This window comes from Simochromis diagramma, unplaced genomic scaffold (assembly GCF_900408965.1).
Source record: "Simochromis diagramma unplaced genomic scaffold, fSimDia1.1 OVJJ01000302.1, whole genome shotgun sequence".
In the NCBI taxonomy this organism is placed as follows: Eukaryota; Metazoa; Chordata; class Actinopteri; order Cichliformes; family Cichlidae; genus Simochromis; species Simochromis diagramma.
Genome location: NW_024386792.1, coordinates 9,062,594 through 9,085,818, shown reverse-complemented (window position 1 = coordinate 9,085,818; position 23,225 = coordinate 9,062,594). Strand labels below are relative to the sequence as shown.

General features: G+C 41.6%; 1 protein-coding gene across 1 annotated transcript; it reads left to right on the top strand.

Moving 5' to 3' along the window:
• The first annotated feature begins 13,348 nt into the window (after positions 1-13,348).
• Positions 13,349-22,441, top strand: LOC120728963 (probable G-protein coupled receptor 83). The gene is made up of 2 exons (XM_040024235.1): positions 13,349-18,113; positions 20,692-22,441. Exons 1-2 carry the CDS (start codon positions 18,007-18,009, stop codon positions 21,407-21,409), a joined length of 825 nt encoding a protein of 274 aa, XP_039880169.1. The 5' UTR covers positions 13,349-18,006; the 3' UTR covers positions 21,410-22,441.
• The last annotated feature ends 784 nt before the right edge of the window (positions 22,442-23,225 follow it).

Sequence of the window (23,225 nt, the reverse complement as noted above, 5' to 3'; positions counted from 1 at the left end):
AGCTATCACTCCTATTGGCGGTGCAAATACAAACAGGAAAAAAAGAAGTATGTAGCACCCCAGGCAAAGCTTATTAAGTGAAAACTGCAGAAAAAAAAGACTAAATCGAAGTGCTTTGTGCCAGAGGAACCAAGAGTCCGTACAGGATACAATCGAATTTGGTTTGCTTATTATTACAGCTTTTCTCCCTCGTCTTTTCAAACCCATATCTGAACAGAGGACAGAACATCAACCTCATCCAACAAAATAGTCTGCAGTTCTCATGCCAGGATTTTAGCCTGAGGCTCACCAGAGATTTTACTGCCCAGTTATTTTTTGTGGTGTGGTTTCATTAGTAGCATACAGATACTGATTTAAAAATGTAATATTTTTTCAGCTTACAAAATATGAAAATATTAATTATAACTTAGAAGCAAAGTAAAACTTAGAAAAACTCTGTGAGCATACAGATATGAACAGAAAGTTGGTGTCTGCTGAGAGACTGAAGTAAAAAGGTTTTCTTAGCTCAATCACTTGAGATGCCCCTCCGCTACTCCTTTCACCGTTATGAAATACTCAAAGAAGCTATGAGCTTCTTGTGGAAAAAAAGGACCTGGACAGACACCATACCCTGAACCCACTGCTCCACTCCTCCCCTGCAGCCGAGCCACCAACCACACCCCCACTTCCTGACTTAGGCTGCAGACCGATCCGGCCTAGCCTATTCTCCCCCTCCAGCGAGAGAGGAAATGACCACCTCTGCCCCTGGCCTATGGACCACTTTGAACTTAAAAGGCTGGTGAGCCAGATGCCACTGTGTGATCCAGGCATTAGCATCCTTTATGTAATGGAGCCATTGCAGTGGGGAGTGATCCAAACAGAGCTGGAAGGCCAGCACCGTAGAATAATGATGGACGAACCTGCTCGCTCCCCAAGTGGTACCCCAGATACTGTACCTCCCTCCGTCCCATTGCACACTTGTTTGGTTTGGCCGTGAGCCCCGCCTGCCTCAGGAACTCCAGGACGGCAGCCACCGCTTCATATGCTCCGCCCAGGTGTCACTGTGGATGATAACGTCATCCAGGTAGGCAGCAGCATATGTAGCCTGTGGACACAGCACGCTGTCCATGAGGCGCTGGAAGGTGGCAGGACCTCTGAGCAAGGCAAACGGAAGTGTGTCGAACTGGTACAAACCATACAGAGTGAAGAAGGCCGTTTTTTCCTTGGACCGTTAGATAAGAGAATCTGCCTTGGTTAAATACAGCGTTGTGAAAAAACGAGCAGTGCCCAACCGGTCCAGGAGCTCGTTGACCCGGGGCATGGGATAAGCATCAAACTGTGACACTTCGTTCACCTTGCAGTGTCAACACAGAACCATATAGGCCCATCTTTCTTCAACACAAGAATTATGGGGCTACACCAAGCACTGTGTGTCTCTTCTATTACTCCTAGCTTTAGCATTTCAGCCAATTCCTTTTGCACAATTTGTCTTTTGTGCTCAGGTAACCTGTTGTGCCGTGAACGCACCGTCACACCAGGGTTTGCGTTTAAAAATGGTGCTCTATGTGATGTGTACAGAGAAGGCAAGGGGGAGAACACATCTGCAAACCGCTGTTGTAATGCAGAAACATCCACTCTCTGGGCCTGTACGAAATGATCATCACAATGGAGGGAGGCAGGAATGGTGGAATTTGGCACCTTTGGCCCCAAATCACACAGATATATCACCTCAACCTCCTTAAAACATAGAGAAAGCCTGAAACTGCTTCTCTAGAGAACCTGCTTAACCTGTTGGGCCGTGAGCATACCGTCCTTAACCAGGCTCACTGAAGAAGTAGTTTCAGGCTCACTACATACTTTAAGGAGGTTGAGGTGATATATATTTGTGTGACTCCTCCCTATCTCACCGTACGACTTCACAGTCAACGTCCCCCACTAGCTGTGTGACCACGAAGGGTCCTTGCCACTTGGCGAGCAACTTTGAGCTAGAAGAAGGGAGAAATACAAGCACTTTTTCTCCCGGTGAAATTTGTGAGTTTAGCCCCTCTATTGTACAGGTGCTGCTGACATTCCTGGGCCTGGAACAAATATTTTCTTGTGATAACCTTCCCAACGTGTGCAGCTTTGCTCTCAGGTCCAGGACTTATATTGAATCTCTTTCTTGAACTTACGAATCATTGATTTTAACGTCTTATTCAGCCGCTCCACCAGCCTGTCAGTCTCAGGGTAGTCCAAATAGATTTAATTCCCAGCAACTGTTTGTAACCCAGTGAGTTTACACGAGTCAGTAATGCACTACAACATGTTATTGTTAATTGGGATTTATCATTACTCTGTTAATCAGTGAGTTGAGCTAAAGTAAATCAATAGTAAAAGATAAATAATATAAATATAAGAATAAAACCCCAAAGAGTATATTTAACACCCCTACTGGTTAGGAAGGAACAAGCCCCGCCTTCCCCTGCTCTGTACCGTCACATGTGCTCAGACACAGAGAGAGACGGAGGTGCACGAGACCATCGCTGATTTTCAACGCCAAGCTTGTTGCTGGAAAATAACTATTAACTTGATAAATTGAGCAAATATCCATACCGGAGATCTGCATGGACCTTGAAGAAACGGACCTGATTTGTTGTGAACATTTTGGACTTTGAAACCATCGAGATCTGCACGGGAGCGGATGAAGTGGACAAGATCCTCTCTGAGAGTTGAACATTAGAAGTGTGCTGGCTAGGTTTTTTATGGGATCGTGAGACCTGGATTTCTTCCTGACGAGGAAGATGGTGAGCCTTTCCCTTTGAACCGAACCGCAGCCATTCCGAGTTGGCCCAGAAGGACAGGTTGCTCTTCTCTCATGAACAATTGCAACAGTGCGGTAGGACGAAATCGCACCAATCACAGACTTTTGACCTATTGGATTTGACTTGACTGAACACTGACTTTTAACTCCGGCAAGACTGACATATCTGAGCTCAGATAGGATTCTGATTGTTATTATTATTGCTGTCACTGTATTTTATTTTATGTTTTCATTCCTGTTTATGAAATGCTGTTAAATTGTTGCTAAATAGTTTAATACAATTCATAGCAACTTTACCTGTGGCTCCAGTCATTCTTCTCCACGCAACTCACTTTATCCCTCCTACGAATCTAGCTATTGGCCCATTCTCTCCATCTTACTTTAACTTCCCCTACCCTGTCCTGTACTTGGCTACATGTTGATTTCTTTTACTGTGTGAGACATGAACGGTGTGCCCTGGTTAGTCAGTATCTCTTTCGGGATGCCGACTCAGGAGATGGCCTGAAACAGTGTCTGCGCCACACTCTTTCCAGAACTGGTGTGCAGCGGCACCTCTTCAGGATATCATGTTGCATAATCCACCAGAAATAACACAAAGCAACCCTGCATGTCCCTGCCCACTGTAAACACACCCTGACACACTGTCCCATTAACCTACTGTACCTGGGCCATTCTGTTCCCAAAATTAAGAGGTGTATCAGGCGCAAACTAACCAGAGCCTTCACTCTATGCACCTAATTTCCAGTGGAACCAAGAGATATTTGTGGATGTCCCCATGCACGCATCAAACCTCTACCTACTCTGCCTACAGTAATGGCCCTGGATGAAGCAGGGTTTGGTGGACCAGGGTTTGCATACAGCTTGAATCCACCATAGCTTGACGTGCACCCCCTTGGCACCTTACCGGTATGCATAATGCGTGTCCTGGACTTTGCAAGGGTTTCGGGGGTCTAGTGACTGGGAACACCTTTCCCAGCTCCATTTACAGGCATTTTCAGCACAAGTGCTCTGGTCCTGGAGCCAGGACTAATCGGTAGCCCGCTGGTGGCCACTCCACCAGGTGGTCATCTGCCAGTGTCAACACAACTTTGAGGCTTGCCGGCTTGTGACAACGGAACCATTCCACTGTCCTGACTGGGAGTCACTCAAACTGTTCAAGGACCACTGTGTTGAGCAGCCGAGTCTCCCCCAGCGTAGGGCCAGGCTGTAGTTACCTGGCTGTGGGGTCGTGCAGGTGGCTGTGAAGATCAGCCTCACCTGACACCACGCCCTGAACCTGCTGCTCCACTCCTCCCATGCAGCCGGGCCACCAACCACACACTGCCACACACTTCTATGAAGAAGTTGATATATCCAACAACCTTGCAGCTTCTATACTGTAATCTTTACAGATGTGTCTGGAATTGCTTCAAACTTTCTTGACATTACCTTGCATGACTCAAAACAAGAAAAAGTAAATGGTAAATTGTAAATGGCCTGTATTTATATAGCGCTTTACTAGTCCCTAAGGACCCCAAAGCGCTTTACACATCCAGTCATCCACCCATTCACACACACATTCACACACTGGTGATGGCAAGCTACATTGTAGCTTGTGTAGAAGTACACACCTTGAACAGCTCCCAGAACAAAAAAAAAAACAATCGTTATTTTACATATTGCAGCTTTAGTGTTGGATAATCATGATTTAGTACCTTGTACCTTAAGCTTACTGATGTACCATGGGAGGTTTTTTATTCTAGTAACACATGTTTTAAGTTTCAAAGGAAAATTCACGCTTGCCTCAAAATTAGAGGCTGTGAGTCTTGTGTTGTACTTAAATAACTTCTCATCCATGTTGGTTTAAATAATTAGTGACCTTTTTAGCTTCATTGTGGTAGATACTTGAGAGCTTCTTCTCACTGTGTCTACTCCAGTGCTGACTCAGGAAAGCGAACTATGCGCAGGTAACAATTTGATCTGGCCCTGTTGATCTGGGCTCTCTGATTCATAACTGTGTTTTCTGCCTCCCTTCTTTATTTTGAGTATTTTTCAGCGTTGGAGGAATAGTTCTTAGATTTTTAAGTCTACCTCTTTGCTGTTTCATAAGAAAATGTATGATAGTTCGGGATGCAGCGATACCGATGCACATTTTATGGTATCGGGCCGATACCATAAAATGTGCGTGTACTCATACTCGCAAAAGTTAACCGATACCATGAATCGATACCAACTTACTTCATGAATCAGAGGGTGGCCTGTACTTTCTGTGGTAATTTTTTAGACTGGCCGCTAGGGGGACATGTCGCCAGGGGGTTAGGCGAGTGAGACTGGTGGCTCTTGTAGCTACGCTAAACAAAATGTCAGCAGTGTGGACTTACTTCAAAATTTGTGAAGATGACAGAAGCAAGGCCGAGTGCAAACTGTGTACCAGTAAGATGTCCGGGGGAGGGAAGGAGAGTACATCGTTCAATAAAAGCAATTTAATAAAACACCTGAGGACACATCATGCTCTGGAGTACACCGAGTTTGCTAAGGCTAACGCAAGACCAGAACAGCCCACTTTAACTCGGGTTTTGGAAAAGCGATGAAAAATGTCAAGAGAAAATCCACGAGCAGTTAAAATAACAGAGGCTCTGACTCATTTTATCGCTCTGGATGACCAGCCACTGTCGGTCGTGGAAAACGTAGGATTTCGCCGTCTTCTCAGCATACTCGAGCCGCAATATGAGATTCCCAGCCATCACGGACGTAATGCTGCCAAAACTTTTTGAAGAGGTAAAAAAACACGTGCATAACCTCTTGCAGGAGGTTTCAGCCTTAAGTTTCACTACCGACATTTGGACAAGCAGTGTGTCCCCAATGTCGCTCCTCAGTTTAACGGCGCAGTGGATTGATGAGAAGTTTGTTCGTCATCAAGTAACACTACATGCAAGGTTGTTCAGGGGCTCGCACACCAGCCAAACCATCGCAACTGCTTTCGATAGTATGCTTCAAACCTGGGACATACCAAAGACATCTGTCCACGTAGTGCTCCGGGACAACGCAAGAAATATGATAAAGGCCATGAGTTATGCTGAGCTGCCCAGCCTACCTTGTACTGCTCACACTCTCCAGCTGGTTGTTCATGAGGGCCTTCTGTCACAGAAGAGTGTTGCTGATGCGGTGGCAGTTGGCCGCAAAATAGTTGGACATTTTAAACATTCTGCTCTGGCCAGCTCCCATCTGGAGGACATTCAATTACAGATCAACCAGCCCGCGAAGCGGCTCCAGCAAGACGTTCAGACCCGCTGGGACAGCACCTTTTATATGATACAGTCATTGATCGAGCAGAAACGGGCTCTGGGAATATTTGTGTCTGAATATGGACTCCCTGATATGCTCACGGCTCACCAGTGGACACCGCTGGAGAAGGTGATATCTGTTCTGGGTCCATTCGAGGAGTTAACTCGAAAAGTCAGCTCTGCAGATGCCATGGCTGCAGACGTCATTCCAGCCGTCACTGTGCTCCACAGATTTCTAACAAGGGAGACTGGCGAGGACCATGGGATCAAAGCAATGAAGGGAACCTTGGCTGCAGCTGTCAGGACGCGGTTCATTGACGTGGAGGAAAACCCACTCTATAGCATCGCCGCGCTACTCGATCCCAGGTGAGTGTTGTGCCTGTGTGTGTGTAACTGTTTGACTGTATGTGAATGTGACTGTGTATGTAACTGTGTTACTGCAAAAAAAAAATTTGCAAACCTATTGTCAGCTAACTTTTTTCTTTCTCTGTTTTAAATATAAAAATCGTTTTTTCTCCAGCACCACAACTGCTGCAAATGCCAAGGAGATGCTAAAACTTGAGCTGCTAAGGTTGCCTGGAGAGGAGGATCATGACCTGAATGAACCACCTTCAAGAAAAGCACGCAGTGACCAGCCCACAACTAGTCTGGACAGCATGTTTGATGAAATTGCAGATGAGCAGACATTAGCATCGGTGGGCAGAGCTGTGGTAGGTTCTACTGTAGAGTTAGAGACATATCTCGGAGAGGCCGCAATTTTACGAGAAGACAAACCTCTACAATACTGGATGGTTAATAAAGTGCTGTTCCCAAACCTGGCTAAAGTGGCGGGCAGATACCTTTCAGCACCATGCACAAGTGTAGATAGTGAAAGGCTGTTCAGCTCAGTGTCACACATTGTGAATGAAAGCAGAAACAGGCTCACAGCTGATCATGCAGAGATGATTCTTTTCACCAAAAATAACCTGCCTCTCACTTTCCCAAAAACAGTTTAGTTCGGAGGTCACACCATTGCTTGCTGACTGAAGTTTTTTTTTTTTTGATGAAAATGTGGACACTCTGCAATAGGTTGTTCATTAATGTTATGTGACTCTGAAAGCTGTAGACAGTGCCACATAGTTCACTGTTATTTTGTTTGGATATAATATGGGCATTGTGCAATAATTTAACAAAAGTGTTTATTTTATTCTAAAACCTAAGTTTTATTTGTTTTATTCTGAACATAAGTGTTTATTTTTCAATCTGAAAGAGGGAAAACCAAAGAGTTCAGTTATTTTTTATTTTTTTTTAATTAAAATGTGGATACTCTGCAATAGGTTCATTAATGTTATGTCTCTCTGAAAAATGGAGACTGCAAAACACTTTAGTTATTTTGTTTGTTTGTTTACAATGTGGACACTGCGATAATTTAAGAGAAGTGTTTATTTTTCGCTTGAAATGTAATTTTTGTGGTCATTTTTATTAATATTTTTTATTGACAGAGAATAAAATAAAATCTGTCTTCCAATTCATTGCATTTTTCTGTGTGTGTGTGGTAGACGTATCATTTTTTGTACTCGGTATCGGCAAGTACTCACATCCAAGGATCGGTATCGTATCGGTTTGAAGAAATTGGTATCGTTGCATCCCTAATGATAGTGCTCAAGCATTTGACATTTGTAACTAAAATGTTTACACAGTTGACTCAAAATAGCTGCAAAAGGTTGAAATGAACAAACTGAACTGTCATTTCTGGGAATTTTAAGCACAGAGCGTTGTTAGTTTCTATAGCGCAGACTGAACCTTGAAAATTCTCCAGCAAATGCTGGTATTTTAAACAACAACCAATTAGTCAATTAGTCAAACTTACCTACTACAATATTTACTCGCAGCTCAGTCAAATTTAAATCAATAGTGTATAAACTGTGGCTCATGGGTCAAAGCTGGCCCATACAGGACACCGTATAGCAGACTATTAAGTCCTTAACTTGGATTCCAGTGTGTTGCAGGAAGTAACATAACAGATCCTAATTCACCACCAACTCTGTTATTGTTTTATTTCAGAAAATGCCAATTAACAAAAACATCATTCATACAAACACAGAAGAATAAGGACCCAGCATTCAAAGGCTTGTCACGAGTCACTTTCAGGAAATGCATTTCAAGCTACATTGGACAAACCCCAGCCTAAAAAGCCCAGTGGTCAAGTGACAAGGAACTTATCACAGTTCTGGGTCATTTTGATCCAGCATTTTGAGTTCTCATGTTTTGGTTTGATTTTGTATTTTTGGTTATTTTCTTGATCTATCGTCAGGCAATGATGATGATGATGATGATGATGATGATGATGATATTTAGTATGTTCCAGCTTATTCGGGTTTAGGTTTAGCTCTGCCCGTGTAAAGTCCGTGTTTCTTAGTCGGCGTCTTTGTGAATTATTTCTTGTTTTATTTTGAGGGATTATGTCTTATGTCAGTGTGTCTAGGTTCGCTCCCCCTGTCTCATTAGCCCTAATCTCTCCCAGCTGTGTCTCCCTCCTGTTTTCCATTCCCTGATTACTCCCCTGTGTATATAAGCCCTGTGTTTGCCTTTGCTCTCTGTCGTGTCGTACCCTCAGATTGCGCCTGTGTGCTTCTGTTCGTCGGGGTCATTGTTTCAGTTCATGTTTTGTTTCTTCGCCAGCAATAAAGCTGAAGTTTTCAGTTACAATTCAGTCTCCGAGTCCTGCGTTTGGGTCCTCATCTACGCTGCCCGCACACAGAGCCCTGACAGAACCGCTGCAGGGGTTACATATTTGCTTTCATTAAGAAGTACAGTGAAGTTCAGCCATGATGCTGACTAGACTAATAAGTAGCCATCTAATTAAATCTGAGGTCAGTAGTTCAAGATTCATGATTAGATGTTACCTATATTTTTATTAAATAGTAAATGAACAAAAGACATACTGTTTTTTTGTTGACTTGTTTGATTTAACTCCTTAACACTTAGTGTACCATATTTGATACATACAGTTTTTTTTTGTGAGTTTTTGAGACTTCATCATCAGTGTGATTTTTTTTTTCCCCCCTCCTGAAAAGCCAAAATAAATTGCGTAATACATTTTTAAAGAATTTTTTTTTTTTTTTTTAAATCCAGATGTAGCAAATACAATACAAATGAAAAGTCATTCATGGAAATTTTCAGATGATTCAAAATATTAAAATTTTCTGACAATTATGTCCTGATTCATGCTTTAGTGCAGCGGTCCCCAACCTTTTTTGCGCCACGGACCGGTTTATGCCTGACAATATTTTCATGGACCCGCCTTTAAGGTGTCGCGGATAAATACAACAAAATAAAACTAGTACCGGTACCGAAAAAAAGAACATTTATTCATAACACACGTGAAAAGACCAAGGAAAACTGAGTAAACGATAAAAACGATAACAAAATAACGCTGAAAACCGATAAACCCTGAAAACTATACATTTCACACCTGAGCCTCAACTCTCGCGGCCCGGTACCGGTCCGAGGCCCGGGGGTTGGGGACCGCTGCTTTAAAGGGTTAAGCAATAAAAACAACTTATTAGTTAAAAGATCATGGTTTGGATTAAAAAACAGTTGTTGCTTTTTTTTTTTAAAAATAAAAAGCTCTGCTGTCTTAGTTGGCATGGCGATGGCCCCTGCTTTTTCTGCTTCCTGTGGAAATGCATTACTTATAAACTTGTGCTCACTCTCACCAAAAAATGTGACAGTTCGTTTCCATGAATGCAAACAAAAACAATTTGCTGAGTGTGTGTCCTGAGGCACAACCAACAGGTTTCTTATTGTTTATTTTTTTTAAAAAAAGAAGAACGAAATAAAAATGTCTGCTTTCACTGTCAGATAGGATTTAAAATGTCACTCCCTTTAAAATTGCAGCAATGGCTGCAATGTTTATTACTGGAGCTTTTCAAACATCAGACATCTAATTTCCTTTATGTAGTGCATTATGGGAGCCTAGTGTCTATCAAAGCCATCTCAAAAAGTTAAACTAAAAGAGTACTTAGCATGCACGCACAGTGATGCCCTAAGGACATTTTATTTTTTTATTCTTTTTTTTTTTTCATTTTCCAGGGTGAACACATCAAACATTCAAAACCTGATTAGAATGAATATTAAATATGGGGGTGGGACACAGCTACTGTGTGCGTCTCTCAGTGTGCTGTCAGTGCTGGTGAATTTTAGAACTCCAAGTAACATGTGGTCACATTGTGTGCTTTACTTATTTTTTATGCTTTTTAAATGTTTTTCATTTGTAATTTTGTTAAGGGTCCTAACTCCTGGATTCAGTGATAGATCTGTTACGAAATCAGTTTCACCCCGGTTCTTTTTTTATTCCTTGAGGCATCCAGAGACGGCACCGGACTCAGTAGTCATTTTCACAGAACCTTTATTCATCTTCAGTTAAGCATGCATCTTCTAGAAGGGGAGATGTGCAAGGCCGGTGTCCCTCTGCAAATCTTCCACTCTTTGTTTGTTACAGTCAGCTTTATAGAAGCGACCCCATCATAAACCCCCCATGGTGTACTGCAAACTCTGTGTTTGTGGTGTTATATGCAGGCACACTGTGTGTGTGTGCGCGCGCGCGTGTGGTGTATGGGTGTCAAACGGTGTGGGCAGTGGGTGTGTGAGTGTAACAGGTCAAAGCACGTGTGTTTGTTGTGGTCTTGTGGGTGACTTCTGATGGTCATAAAAGTACTCCTCAACCAAGCTACACCAAATTCCTGACAACGAACAAAACAGGTTACATATTCTACAACACTGAGACCTCCACCTGCATCCACTCCATTCCTCTTATTGTCTTACATGAAGATACAGCAGGTGTCAGAGTCTCCTGCAAACCTGCTTAAGTTATAACAGATGAGTTTTATAAAGGCACAAGCACGAATCCCCAACGTACTTCGGTCCCTTTATGACAGGCAGACCCCCAGTGTCCATAAATTCCTTTCCCTGTACACAATTACACACACACACTCTCAAGCCTACAGCTAAACCAAACTAAAACACACAAACAAATCCTTCCCTATTCCTCTGATCTATTGCTGGACCCTCTCATCTAAGCAAATTTAACACATTATATTCTAATAATTATTTTCTTGTAATCACAGATCCTTCATGGAGTGATATCCCAAGTTACATCACAAGGGGGCACCACCTCCTCCTGAGTACGACAGTTTAGTGTGGTACTAGCTTTTGTCTTCAGATTTTGGCAGAAGCCAAAAAAGGAAAGCACACTATACACCTTACTTGTTCTTTTCGGGGCAAAATGTAACCTGTTCGCAGACCTTACGTTAGGGGCCTGGTACAGATTCTTGGGGACTCGTCCAGGATCTGCTCTCCTTGTTGGTCATGAGCTAATCCACAGTCTACAAGACATGCGACTGATAGAATTGGTGGTGCAATGTAGCGTGAGGAGATGAGCTGTTTGTGGGAAGCAAGCTGGGACTAAACAAAGAAGACGAGATGTACCTGAAAGTAAACGGCTACAAAGGAGCGAGGAAGTTGTTGTCATGGCAGACTGCAAGAGGAAGAGCCCACTTCCCCCGTCATCTAACAGGCTTTTCCAGATTCCTTCCAATATTGTGCCTGTTTCTGTCAGTAATACTGCACAGCTTATCGGTGGAGATGTTGAGGGGTGCTTTGATCATATCCACACTTTCATGTACAGCAAAAACTTGCTAGAGGTATAAGATTATCAATGAGGTTGTTCAGTCTCAAAATGGTGTGATCCTACTTACTGAGTCAAGTGTAAATGTAGAGTCACTTTTCACACTCGTCACTGCCACTTCAAGGAGAAGGCATTTGACCGTGTCACTCTTGGTATCCTGTTGGGGATGTGGTTTTGTTGGCTTCATTGAGCAGCAAACTTCAGGTCACACTCGGGAGGTTTGCAAGCTGGAGGTGAATCAAATAGGATGAGAGTTAGCATCTCAAATTCTGAGGTCATGGTATCCCAGGTGGACCATTTGAGGTTTTGTTCATGAGTGAAGAGAGAGATGAGCACAAGATTGACAAACTGAAATGGCAAAATATAGGCCGAGGAGCTTGGCATTTGTGAATAAGTCAGAGTGGAGCCTCTTTTCCTCCACATTGAAAGGAGTCAGTTAAGGTGGTTTGGGCATCTGACAAGGACGCCTCCAAGGTGCCTCCTATTTGAGTTGTTTTAATCATGTTATGCTGCAAGGAAGCCCTGGGGCACACCCAGGATATGCTGAAGAGCGTACATCTCTCGGCTGGCTTGGAAATGCCTTGGAGGTAGCCAGTGAGAGGGAAGTCTGAACCTGGATCTAGTTTTTGCCTTGGCATCTGCCAGACCCACTCTATGCTTGACTTGTCAATAGTAGTAGTGCTAGTAGGCAATAGCAGTTTTGTTTGTGCAGCACCAATCCTGTACATATAAATAAGACAGACTATTTTGCAGGTGTCTCCAATAATTATTTAAAGTTAGTCACTGTAATCTTATTTCTGCAGGGTTTCCCACTACACAAATGTGGTAGAAAACACAAAGGGAAACTAATAAACAACTTAGCTACCCTAAAGAACTCAAACATATCATCCAAATAAACTAAAACTCAAAACGCTGGGTCAACAGACCCAGGAACGTGACAGCAAGGGCCACTTTTGGACTACTGTCTAAAAACAAAGCAGCAGATCAGACTGTGCTGCTGAACTGGCTCATGAGTTATTTAACATATTCAGCTTCTCTCTATCTCTGTGCTCTGCAGCTTACTGCCTCAAAGAATCCATTAACAGACATGTGACCCTGCATTAATGACTTCAAACCAACAGTTCTAACATCTGTGGTCACTGAGTCATTCAAGGATCACACTTGCATACCTGAAAACCTGATCAGCTCCACTAATGGACCCCTAAAAGTGTGCATACAGGGCTAACAGACCTGCTTATGATGCAGTGAATCATCACAGTGCTAAAACTTGGAGTTATCTGTTTATATACATTTCCTTTGTGGACTTTTACCACCTGAAATCCAGTTAAGCTTCCATAACAATCACTGGACATGTGTATTGACCCTCTACATCATAGGTGTCAAACTCTGGCCCGCCATACCAAATTACTATTAGAGCTGGCCTACTGGTATTATACAGCTAATATATATATATTGTTTAGTATTAAGCTTTGCTTGTTCCATATTCAGTTTTTAAGCAAAACGTGTTTGAGTCCATAAGATTCATTCTTATATCTGGAGGAATAAATATATTTCAATAAATATTAACGTTAGCCCGCGACTTTGTTCCAGTTTTGAATTTTGGCCCACTGTGTATTTGAGTTTGACACCCCTGCTCTACATCATGAAAAGTATAAACAGCATCTTAGTAACTTTAGGGCACATTATTAAAAACAGCTCTGATAAAAAAAAAATGTGACATATGCTGCTGGTGAAATGAGTCTGAAGTATATTTTTTCTCTGAATCGTGACTCTATATATCTCACTGATGAAGCTGAGGGAGTCTAAAAATTACCCTCTGTAATATTCTTAATTAACAAAGCCACAAGCTTCTTGTGGTTCTTGTTTTTGCTTTAAATGCATTTAAATAGTATTTCTACATCTCAACAGTGTTTTCTCATTCTAATTGCAATATTTCAATCATTAATTTATATGCCATTCTCTTTGTCACCAACTTTGCTCCCAGCTGTGGAAAGATAGGAGCTGTGCAGTCATAAGTTTGGGTATGCCTGTTAGTTCAAGGGTTATTCAGACTTTTTAATTTAGTACCCACATGGTGGAGCAGCACTAAAGACTTGAAAGCTATGTGCCCTATACGCTGTTTCTATTTCTGATATTCGGATAATCAGGAGATTGCTGACTTAGATGGAGGGCAGCTGAATGAAGGCCCAGTATGACATAAAGATCATTTTGACCTGTGAATCATGCAGCGCTACTGCAGTACAGCGTGAGAATAAACATATGGAGTTCGATGTAACAGGTTCTCTTTAAACAACGCAGAATGTTTTTGGATTGCCTAAAATAGCCACCATGTGACAATGTCTCAACCAGTTTTATGAGACTGTGACTTGTATTTACTTTCAGTTAACAAGTGAGTTCAGTGGTACTGCTGGCATACAGTGGCATATAACCAGCAGTGAGACGTGGCAGGTGTGTGAAGTTCCGGTTTTTCAGTGGAGAGGGGGAAATGACTCACTTGGAAATAAGTGACATAATATTTTTATATTGTGAACTCTGGTAAATTAGTTTTCCACTGACTGACCTGTGCTGCTACTGGTTCTAAGGTTTACTGCATTTTGTGGGTTTAGTCAGTTGCATCACATTGTATGTTATTTAAACTGTCATGGCTAGGTGCTATTAAGTCAGTGCTTAAAAAGACTGGACCTCTTTATGTTCATATAGACATTTCTCCTCTCATCCAAGAGGCTTCTTCAGTTTAAAGGAGAAAGGATACTCTTTCAAGGATGTCAGTGCTCAAATTTTGGACCACGATGACAGAGAGGAGTTAAGGTGGCAATCTATGACCACTGTGAATGATCATAGTTGAACAGAGTTGGTGACTTCTGACACCTACAGTGCAGTTTTGAGATCTGTTTCCAGGCATTTCAACCCTTACTCACATCTACCTCGGGTGACCTCGGTAGCTAAAATGATTGTCGAATGAGGCAAGTTTCCTAATGAGGCTGTACACTTTGGCCCTAGTGACAGTAAAACCTCGGCTCGTGTGATGGACCACCTCCAGAGAGTGTCATTGTCTGGGAAGACTCAGGGTTTTTATGTTTGTCTTCCTTTTCCTCTCACTTGATTTTTTTAGTTTTCTTTCTCCACACAGGCGAAGTGGTGGGAAAATGCTTCCATGGGTCATCAGGCGTGGCCCTCTCTCTGATTCCTTGTTCTGAGTCTCCTCATCATCCAGAGTATTTAATGGCTGGAAGTATGGCAGATCTTCGTCAGATCATTACACCTCCCATGGTGGTAATTAGGCTATCCATGTTTGCTTTCCATCCGAGTTATTTACATTTATTAATTTCATTTCTCCCTCTGCCTTTTTGGAGTTAACTCCGTGAACCTGATTTCTTACTTACCTGCATCCCCTCCAAGTTTCACTCAAGACCCCAGCCACACTCACCTGCATAGCCATGCTCCACGCTGCTCGCCTTGCCTCTCTGGGTGCCTGCTTGCTGTTCCATCAGACCATCCACAATTCACATCTCAAAAATCTGAAGTAAGACTTATTTATCTTACCTTCACTCTAAAGACAAAAGATTCTTAAGAGAATCAGAACAGTGTAGTGATTTGTCCAATAAACCTTTTAAAACTGTGAGCTAAGACTGTGTTTTGAGTCTGTCCCCTGCATTAATAAGATGAGGGGATAATCCTCACAACAGTTATCGCTCTGGCTCATGGATGAAAGGTGAAATGCCTTGGTGAACCTTAAGAAGTTGCCATCTTTTCAAGCACTAATAAAATTAGTGCAAAGGTAGAATTTGTCCTGGCACTCATTAGCCATGATGAAATAGGCACTTATTCAGGAAGCTATTTTGAGACATTATCTAAATTAACTTTAATTTCAGTGGTCAAAAGAAAATGGAAACACATGTACAGACTACCCAGTAAAACCTGATTTAAAAAAAATATAATATTAAATGCAGACTTTGCCCAAAATATAGTTTTAAACTTTTTTCTACCTCTTATGTTTCTACTGCTACTCATGACCTCATCTTTAAATAACCACAGTCTGTCTGTGTCATCGTTACCACAATGCTGCACAATAGCCAGTAAGACCTGTACTTACTGTCCCATGCACGTTTGAATTCGTTACATAAGTCTTTACTCACACCCCTTCAGTGGTACTCGCTAAATGCTGAAGAATCAGAATCAGAATACTTTATTAATCCCGAAGGAAATTAGGGGAAGTACAAATACTGCAACTTTATTGACATCTGTATGCATGAGAGTGATGACAAGAAAAAAAGGATGCATGCAGAGTCTGCAGGTGGCACCATGGGATGACTTTACTTTCACTGATAAATCATCCGGAAGGACTAGCAGGCAGCAGTAGATGAAAAGTGAACTGACTGACGGCATATTTTATTGTATTAAACTGCCTGTAAGATTTTATTAGTCAAAAACTGAAGGTGTTTGAACACTATTTCAGAAGGTCTCAGTCCACATTAATGATACTAAAATGGCTTATTTATCCAAAAATCTAGAAAGTTACTGTGGCAAAAAAACAATATTAATGCATCGCAGAGTAAAAAAAAGCTAAGAAAGGTAAACAAATTACACTGAAGATGTAGTTTGGGGGTAAGAAGACCTTTTTGCCTCACAGCAAGGTCTTAGGTTCAAATCCAGTTTGCATGGTACTGTGCACTTGCCGCTTACACAGTTGGAGCTGGAGAAACTGGAGAGTGGGGTTTAGCTTAATTAGCAATTCTAAATTGGCCGTAGGCGTGAATGTGAGTGTGAATGGTTGCATGTCTCTGTGTTAGCCCTGGCAGATTGGTGTACCTCTCATCTCGCCCTATGACAGCGGGGAAAGGCTTCAACTGAATTGGATAAGGGGAAGGATGGTGTAATTGGGTAAAAGATCATTTTTTTTGAAAAAGCGATTAAACAAACCGAAATTTAAATATGACAAAATGAAGAGCTTGGGTCTAAAATGAATACAGGCATTATTGTGTGAGATGGTAAAGATTTTCTCTATGTATCCTAGTGGCAGTGGAGCTGAAGCATATATTAGAGAAAGTGTTCAGTTGTATGTCCAGTAAGTGGTGCAGAGGATCCATTAGTTATGCCATAACTCCTGGGTATACAGCACATTTAAGCTCTGCTTAACCACAGTAGTTAAAAAGAGCCTTTAAAATATGCAAAGACAAAAGACAGTTGATTGGTATTTTAAGACGTAACAGTCAGCGAGTGTGGAAAAAGTCAGTTATGAAAGTTTCTTTGGGTGTGGTCCAGAAAAACATCAAATAGAAGGGAGTCATATTAGAGATACGAATACCAACAATTACCTCTGCTGCAGAGAATGACTTCATCAGAGCTACCAGGCTCAGAAATTGCCAATCACCACAGAGTAGAGCTCACATAAATACTTCCCAGAGTTTAATTAGCAGGCACATCCAAACGTATGGTGTTCAGAGGCGATTGTAAAAATCAGGCCTTCATTGTTGAATTGCTGCACAGAAACCAGCACCGGGGGAGAACAGGACAATTATAACTGCTCGGGCCGAGAAACACGAACAACTTTAGTTTGATGAGCCAAAATTAGAGATTTGCTCCCAGCTGGCATGTCTTTATGAAACACATTGAATCTCCATAATATGGGTCCCAAGATAAAGCAAGATGGATGAGATCCTTATTTTGAGTGGGACTGTATTTGTGTTTGCAGCAGCTTAATGAGCCGAACCATCTCTGTACACTTTGCAAGGACTTTTTGACCAAGAGGCAGCGTGACTGCCTAACTTGACCAAAATAAAACTTTAGTTCAAGGAGGAAAAAAAAAAGTGTATTTCAACAGTTATGTCATGCTTTTTGTTGTGGAGAAGGCACAGTATCTGGCCAGTATTTTTAATCTTATTGAACTGAAGTGAACAAAAAGCTTTTGTTTCCTTCCCTTTTCACTTGCTCTCCTGACTAATCTGTGTATCAGGGACATTTTGCCTCCTCACTCACACATCTGCTCATCACTAAATACACACCGAGACCTTCCTCTTGTGACATTTTATTATCTTACGTTCCACACTGTAGTTGGCTTTTAGTATGGCACAAACAAAAACAGCCAGAGGCTGAGAAACAGCAGTTGGCTATACTGCAATACTACGCTGTTTTCGACTAGTTGGAGCCACGCTTGTAAAAAAACATACTCTAATCTTTCTTTCTACTTCCCTGGGCACAGACTGGTGATTGATATTGATCTGAAGTGTATGCATTTGCACTGACTTTGATCTGTGTGTGGTGATTCTCAGGTGATTTTGCATCCTTTGAGGCCTCGCATGTCTCCTACACAAGGTGGTGTTTGGGTCGCCGTCATCTGGATAATGGCCAGCTGCTTCTCCCTCCCACATGCAATCTACCAAAAACTCCTGACCTTTACATACAGGTAAAATGATTCACAGTCATTATGTAGAGACACAATTCAGTGAGGTTAGCTATGGAGATGGAGGTTCTCTACTTTATGTACTGATGGATGTGGAACAGGTTTGCTCTGTGTCAGATTTAAAGGGAAAAAATCCAAAAAAGAAATAATGGCCTGATTTAAAAAGAACGAACTTAGTCACAAGAGTTACAGAAAGTAGGCGAAAACAGTGGCCAAAAGTCGACACAACAAAGTCAAAGAAGCAAAATGAAAACTGGAATGCTCAACTTGGTAGCACAAAAGCAGTCTGGCAAATTGGAAGAGCTACACAGGAGTTATATCTACAAAGGAGACTGATTAGCTAATTGAGAACAAGTCACATGTTCCCAGAGTTCAGAATTCAAAGTGTGTACAAGCAGAAATTAATCATATACAAAGAATTTCTTTTTTATCTCTTAGTATTTTACTCTGTGAAAATGTATTCATCTGTGCACTTTCCCTTTTCACCCAGTTTTAGGCTCTTATCAAATTGTTATATGCATTTTACACACAGTGTGGTTGCTTTTAACAAAGAGCATCAAATTCCACTGGGCTTTGAGTTACATACTAGTGAGAATCAGAGCAAACACAGATGAAGATTTGCCCTTAAATACACCAAAGACTTTGTGGTTGTGAGCCTTCTGTGGGGTGTGAAGCAAGATCACGGCTGAGTTCTTAATGAATTCATTAACTGGTGTGACCAGTTTTTCCTCCAAATTAATGTGGATAAAACCAAAGAAATGTTTGCAGATATTTGTCAGAGGTCCCTTCCCCATGCACTCATGTCTGATTAAAGGGGAGGAAGTGGCTTAAGTATTACTAATATATGTACTTGTATCCTATATTTCCTGCTCTGATTAATGTTTATCCATAATTTTAGTATAAAATTAAAAAGTCATACACAATATGATGAATAACTCTTTGGTTTAAAAAAAAACATCAGATAACAATGAAAAATGAAGAACTAGAATAACTTTAAAATAACTATGAACTAATAAACTCAGTGGATCAGAGACAAGTGCTGTTGTTTTTTTTTAAATTCATACTTCTCTATGAAATAACATTAGCCAATGATTATTAATATACAGTACTGGGTAAAGGCTCGAGCTGCACCACCAGTCAGACTTTCTTGTAAATTTAAAGTGGTTTAGCTCTCCAGGCTTTCTGAAGGTCCGTCAGAGTTTTTATTTGGATATTGGCAAGGCAAGTTTATTTATATAGCACAATTCAACAGCAAGGTGATTCAAAGTGCTTTACAGAGACATTAAAAAACAAAAACAAATAAAAAAATATTATTATTATTTTTATTCAAATGCAGCTGAGAACAGGTGAGTCTTCAACCTGGATTTAAATAAACTGAGTGTTTCAGCTGATCTGAGGCTTTCTGGGAGTTTGTTCCAGATATATGGAGCATAAAAGCTGAATGCAGCTTCTCCGTGTCTGGTTCTGACTCCGGCTGATTTTTCACTCATTTTCAGTCCAGTCCTTGTACCTGACCATTTTCAAAGGAATGTTTGTACTTGTTACTTAACACGGTACTATGTATCATTCAAACATATAAAGGAACCTTACTCAACAGATGACCCAGAAGTGTATCTATACATGAGAGACATTAAGAACAAAGAACCAATTTTCAATTGTAATTTTAGGAACTTTATTTTATTTTAACCAGCACCCTGTCACAAAAGTGCATCATGTGTTTTATTTTCTTTAATTGAATTTGTTAAAAATGGCAAAAATAATAATATTTGATAGACATAAACTACTATTTTTGAACTAGTAATGTGATTCATGGTGTGTCCTTAAAAAGATGTGGAAACTGGATAAGAGTTAAAAAAAAAAAGAAAAGTGGCAGGCCTAAAAAAAAAAAACCCATCTACAGCAGATGAGTGTCAAGTCCTTAAAAATAGGAAAATCTCTAACAAAGACCTGCTGCTTTACTGTTCATGACCTGAGAGATGCATGTGTCCCTTTCAGTTTCACTGAGGTTCATTGAAACCTCATAAGAAAATGGAAGGGTGGCTGTCAAGAAGCCATTCTTGCTGAAAGGATAAGGGTGATTTGGTATGCCACATTACACCAGACCTGCACTGAAAATCAAGAAATCCAATCAGAAATTTTGGGTTCAAATTGATGACTTATAGAAAAACACTGTAAGTCATGGATTGGCCTCTCCAGAGCCCAGGCATCCACATTATTGAAGCAGGCTGGGATCATGGTGACAGAACAGCCAACATCCAAAGAGGTGTTTTGAATGTCCTTCAAGAAGCCCGGAGAACTATTCCTGAAGACTACTTATTGAAATGAGAAAAACCTTGCCCAGAGAGTTCAGGCTGGGTTAATGAAAGGTGGTCATACAGTCAATCATTGACTTAGAAGCTGGTTAGAATATTACAGCTTCAGGTTTTTTTGTTTTTTTTTTGCCATATATAATCTGTATTTCCATTTATGTTTGCACATGTTGATAAATCATTGTACTTATTTCCCATTTTTCCTGACAACATATAAAGATTTCTGCACAGTACTGTAGTATTTTCTGTCTTCTCTGTCTTTCTCCTGACAGTAAGGAGAAAGAGCGAAGCCTGTGTGTCCCAGACTTCCCAGAGCCGTCAGATGTCTATTGGCAGTACATTGACCTGTTGACCTTCATATTGCTTTACTTGCTGCCCCTCCTCATCATCACTGCCTCCTACACCATAGTGGCCCGTAGACTGTGGCGCCACAATGCCATCGGTGACACCACAACAGCTCAGCATGCCACGCAGAGAAGGAAGCGCCGGAGAACACTGGCGATGCTGCTTCTGGTGGTCGGAGTGTTTGCCGTTTGCTGGTTTCCCCTCAACTGCTATGTGGTGCTGCTGTCCAGCCAGGCCATCCATTCTTCTAATGCCCTTTACTTCTGCTTTCACTGGCTAGCTATGAGCTCCACCTGCTACAACCCTTTCATCTACTGCTGTCTGAACCCCACTTTCCGTCAGGAGCTCCAGCTCCTCGTTGACAGGTGCAGGAAGAGACGACGGGCAGTGGTCGGCTTGGACCCGGAGCTTCGCCCTGCAGTACCTCACGCTCCATGTCACAGAACTGCCTGGCCCGACAACCAGGACTCCTCCAGGCCAAGGAACGTTTGGTCACACCCGGTCCAAGCTTCCTCACAGCAGAGTCACCCTTCTTCAAGTCAGTCCCACAACCTGAAAGATGCACATGTGCTTTTCACTGCCCGGCAGCCGCTCACAGGGAGGACCGACATCCTCTCAGTGGAGCCCATTGTGGCTGTGAGCTGACTGGAGACAATCCTGGACTGAACTGAGTTGTTTAACCTCTTAAGCCCCAAGCTTAACTGAAGTCCTGCCTTTTGAGGTTAAATCTCTTCTAGGGCTTCATCAAATAGGGCAGAACATTTGGTAATCTCAGATCTGTAAGTCTGGGCCAGTAATTTCAAAAGCAGCAGGGTGTGGAGTGGCTTTTGTTGCTGAAAGATTCTTTTTCTCCCCTGAAGCTTATAAAGCAACCGCTCCACGTTCACACATGCTTTTTCTCTTTTCACGCCAGTTTTTTAATTTTATTTCCCTTCCTGATGTTTGTTAAAAACAATGTCCCCGAGCCTTGACAAATGGATAAAACATTCATCATGTTACTTAAACATCTTTTTATATTGTATTGTGATGGGAAAAAAAACAAGAAAACCTTCACAGACTGGCTGGCAGGGTAGCAATGAAGTTCAGTCTCCGTGAAAAAAAAAAATCCAATGTTCAAGTTTAACAGGATCAGTTGCTGTAAGATATGTCTTAACAACCTTGGTTTACCATTCAGGACACAAGGATGGATTCTCAAAGGGAAACTGAACCCACCTTAGCGTGAAAATATCGTCATATTTATCCACAGACCACCTGAAATCCATCCTGCTGCAGTATTTTTCCTTGGTTTTCCTTTGATTTGCTGTCATCTAGCCAGAGGATTTGTAGAATATGCACAGAGGGGAAAAAAGAAACAATTTCTATCTTTCTTACACCCGAAATTGAATTAATCCAAAAGTGATTTTGGGTTGTGAGAGGTGAAAACATTAAAAACAAACTATCAAAGATCTAAATAGCACTGTGACATGACGAGAAATTGATGTTATGTTTGTCTCATGCATACACAGGTCAAAACGGGAAATGAAAATTATCATTAATAACCTTTTGATTGATTTCTTGTATTTTCAAACTAGAAGACTTCTCATCCCATATTTTTTTTTCTTTCATATTCACTGGAATGCTCCAGTAGACACCGCACAGTGTGAGGCTGATAATGACCATGATTAAATCCATCTCATGCAGCAGGAGGTGTATTCAATGTAGGTGGGGGGTCGGGGTGGGGACAAATAATGATGAAATTGGCAGCGGCGCGGTGACCAGAGACCATGGGCGAATTGAAGCGATGGCTGGGAAACAACTGTAACAGTTAATGCTGACAAAGCCTTGTAGAAACTGAAGGATGCCACAGACTGATGAGAAGGGATGCATGCACGCGAGGGTTATCTATGCAACCAGAGCCTGGGATGTCCACTAGACACCAACTGTCTATTTGGACAGAAAGCAGGGGGGGGGGGCGCAAATATGGACATTGTGGCATCACTTTTTGTTGGCATTTTTCATGCTTTTCGTATAAAAAATGTTGTGCAATAGGGTGACAGTTGTGAACAGCACAAGCAAAACACTTTGCAGGATTTTGTTAATGCTACTTAGGGTTCATCTGTGTTTTCTTACATGTGTGTGTTCTTATCTGTCTGTCTTTGCTTCTCTTTCTCTTGGTTTATTCAATTTCCCGTCTTTTTGTTAATGGGTTCTTTCACGTTGCTTTTACTTTATGTCTTTTCCTCACCTTTGTTGTTCCTCGGTTCCAATACCTCATATTTTCGAGCGTTTCAATCAGGTCGAGGTCTGGAACACAAACAAATCATTTGTGTGTACGAAACGCTCTCCTGGAACAAATGGTAACAATTTCAGACATTTTCTTTGTTCATTTACACGTTATAATAAATATATTATCAAGTTAGCTTTACTTTGCTCCATGGTTTATCTCAGTGACTGCAATGCTCCCAGGTCCTGTGGTTGCAGA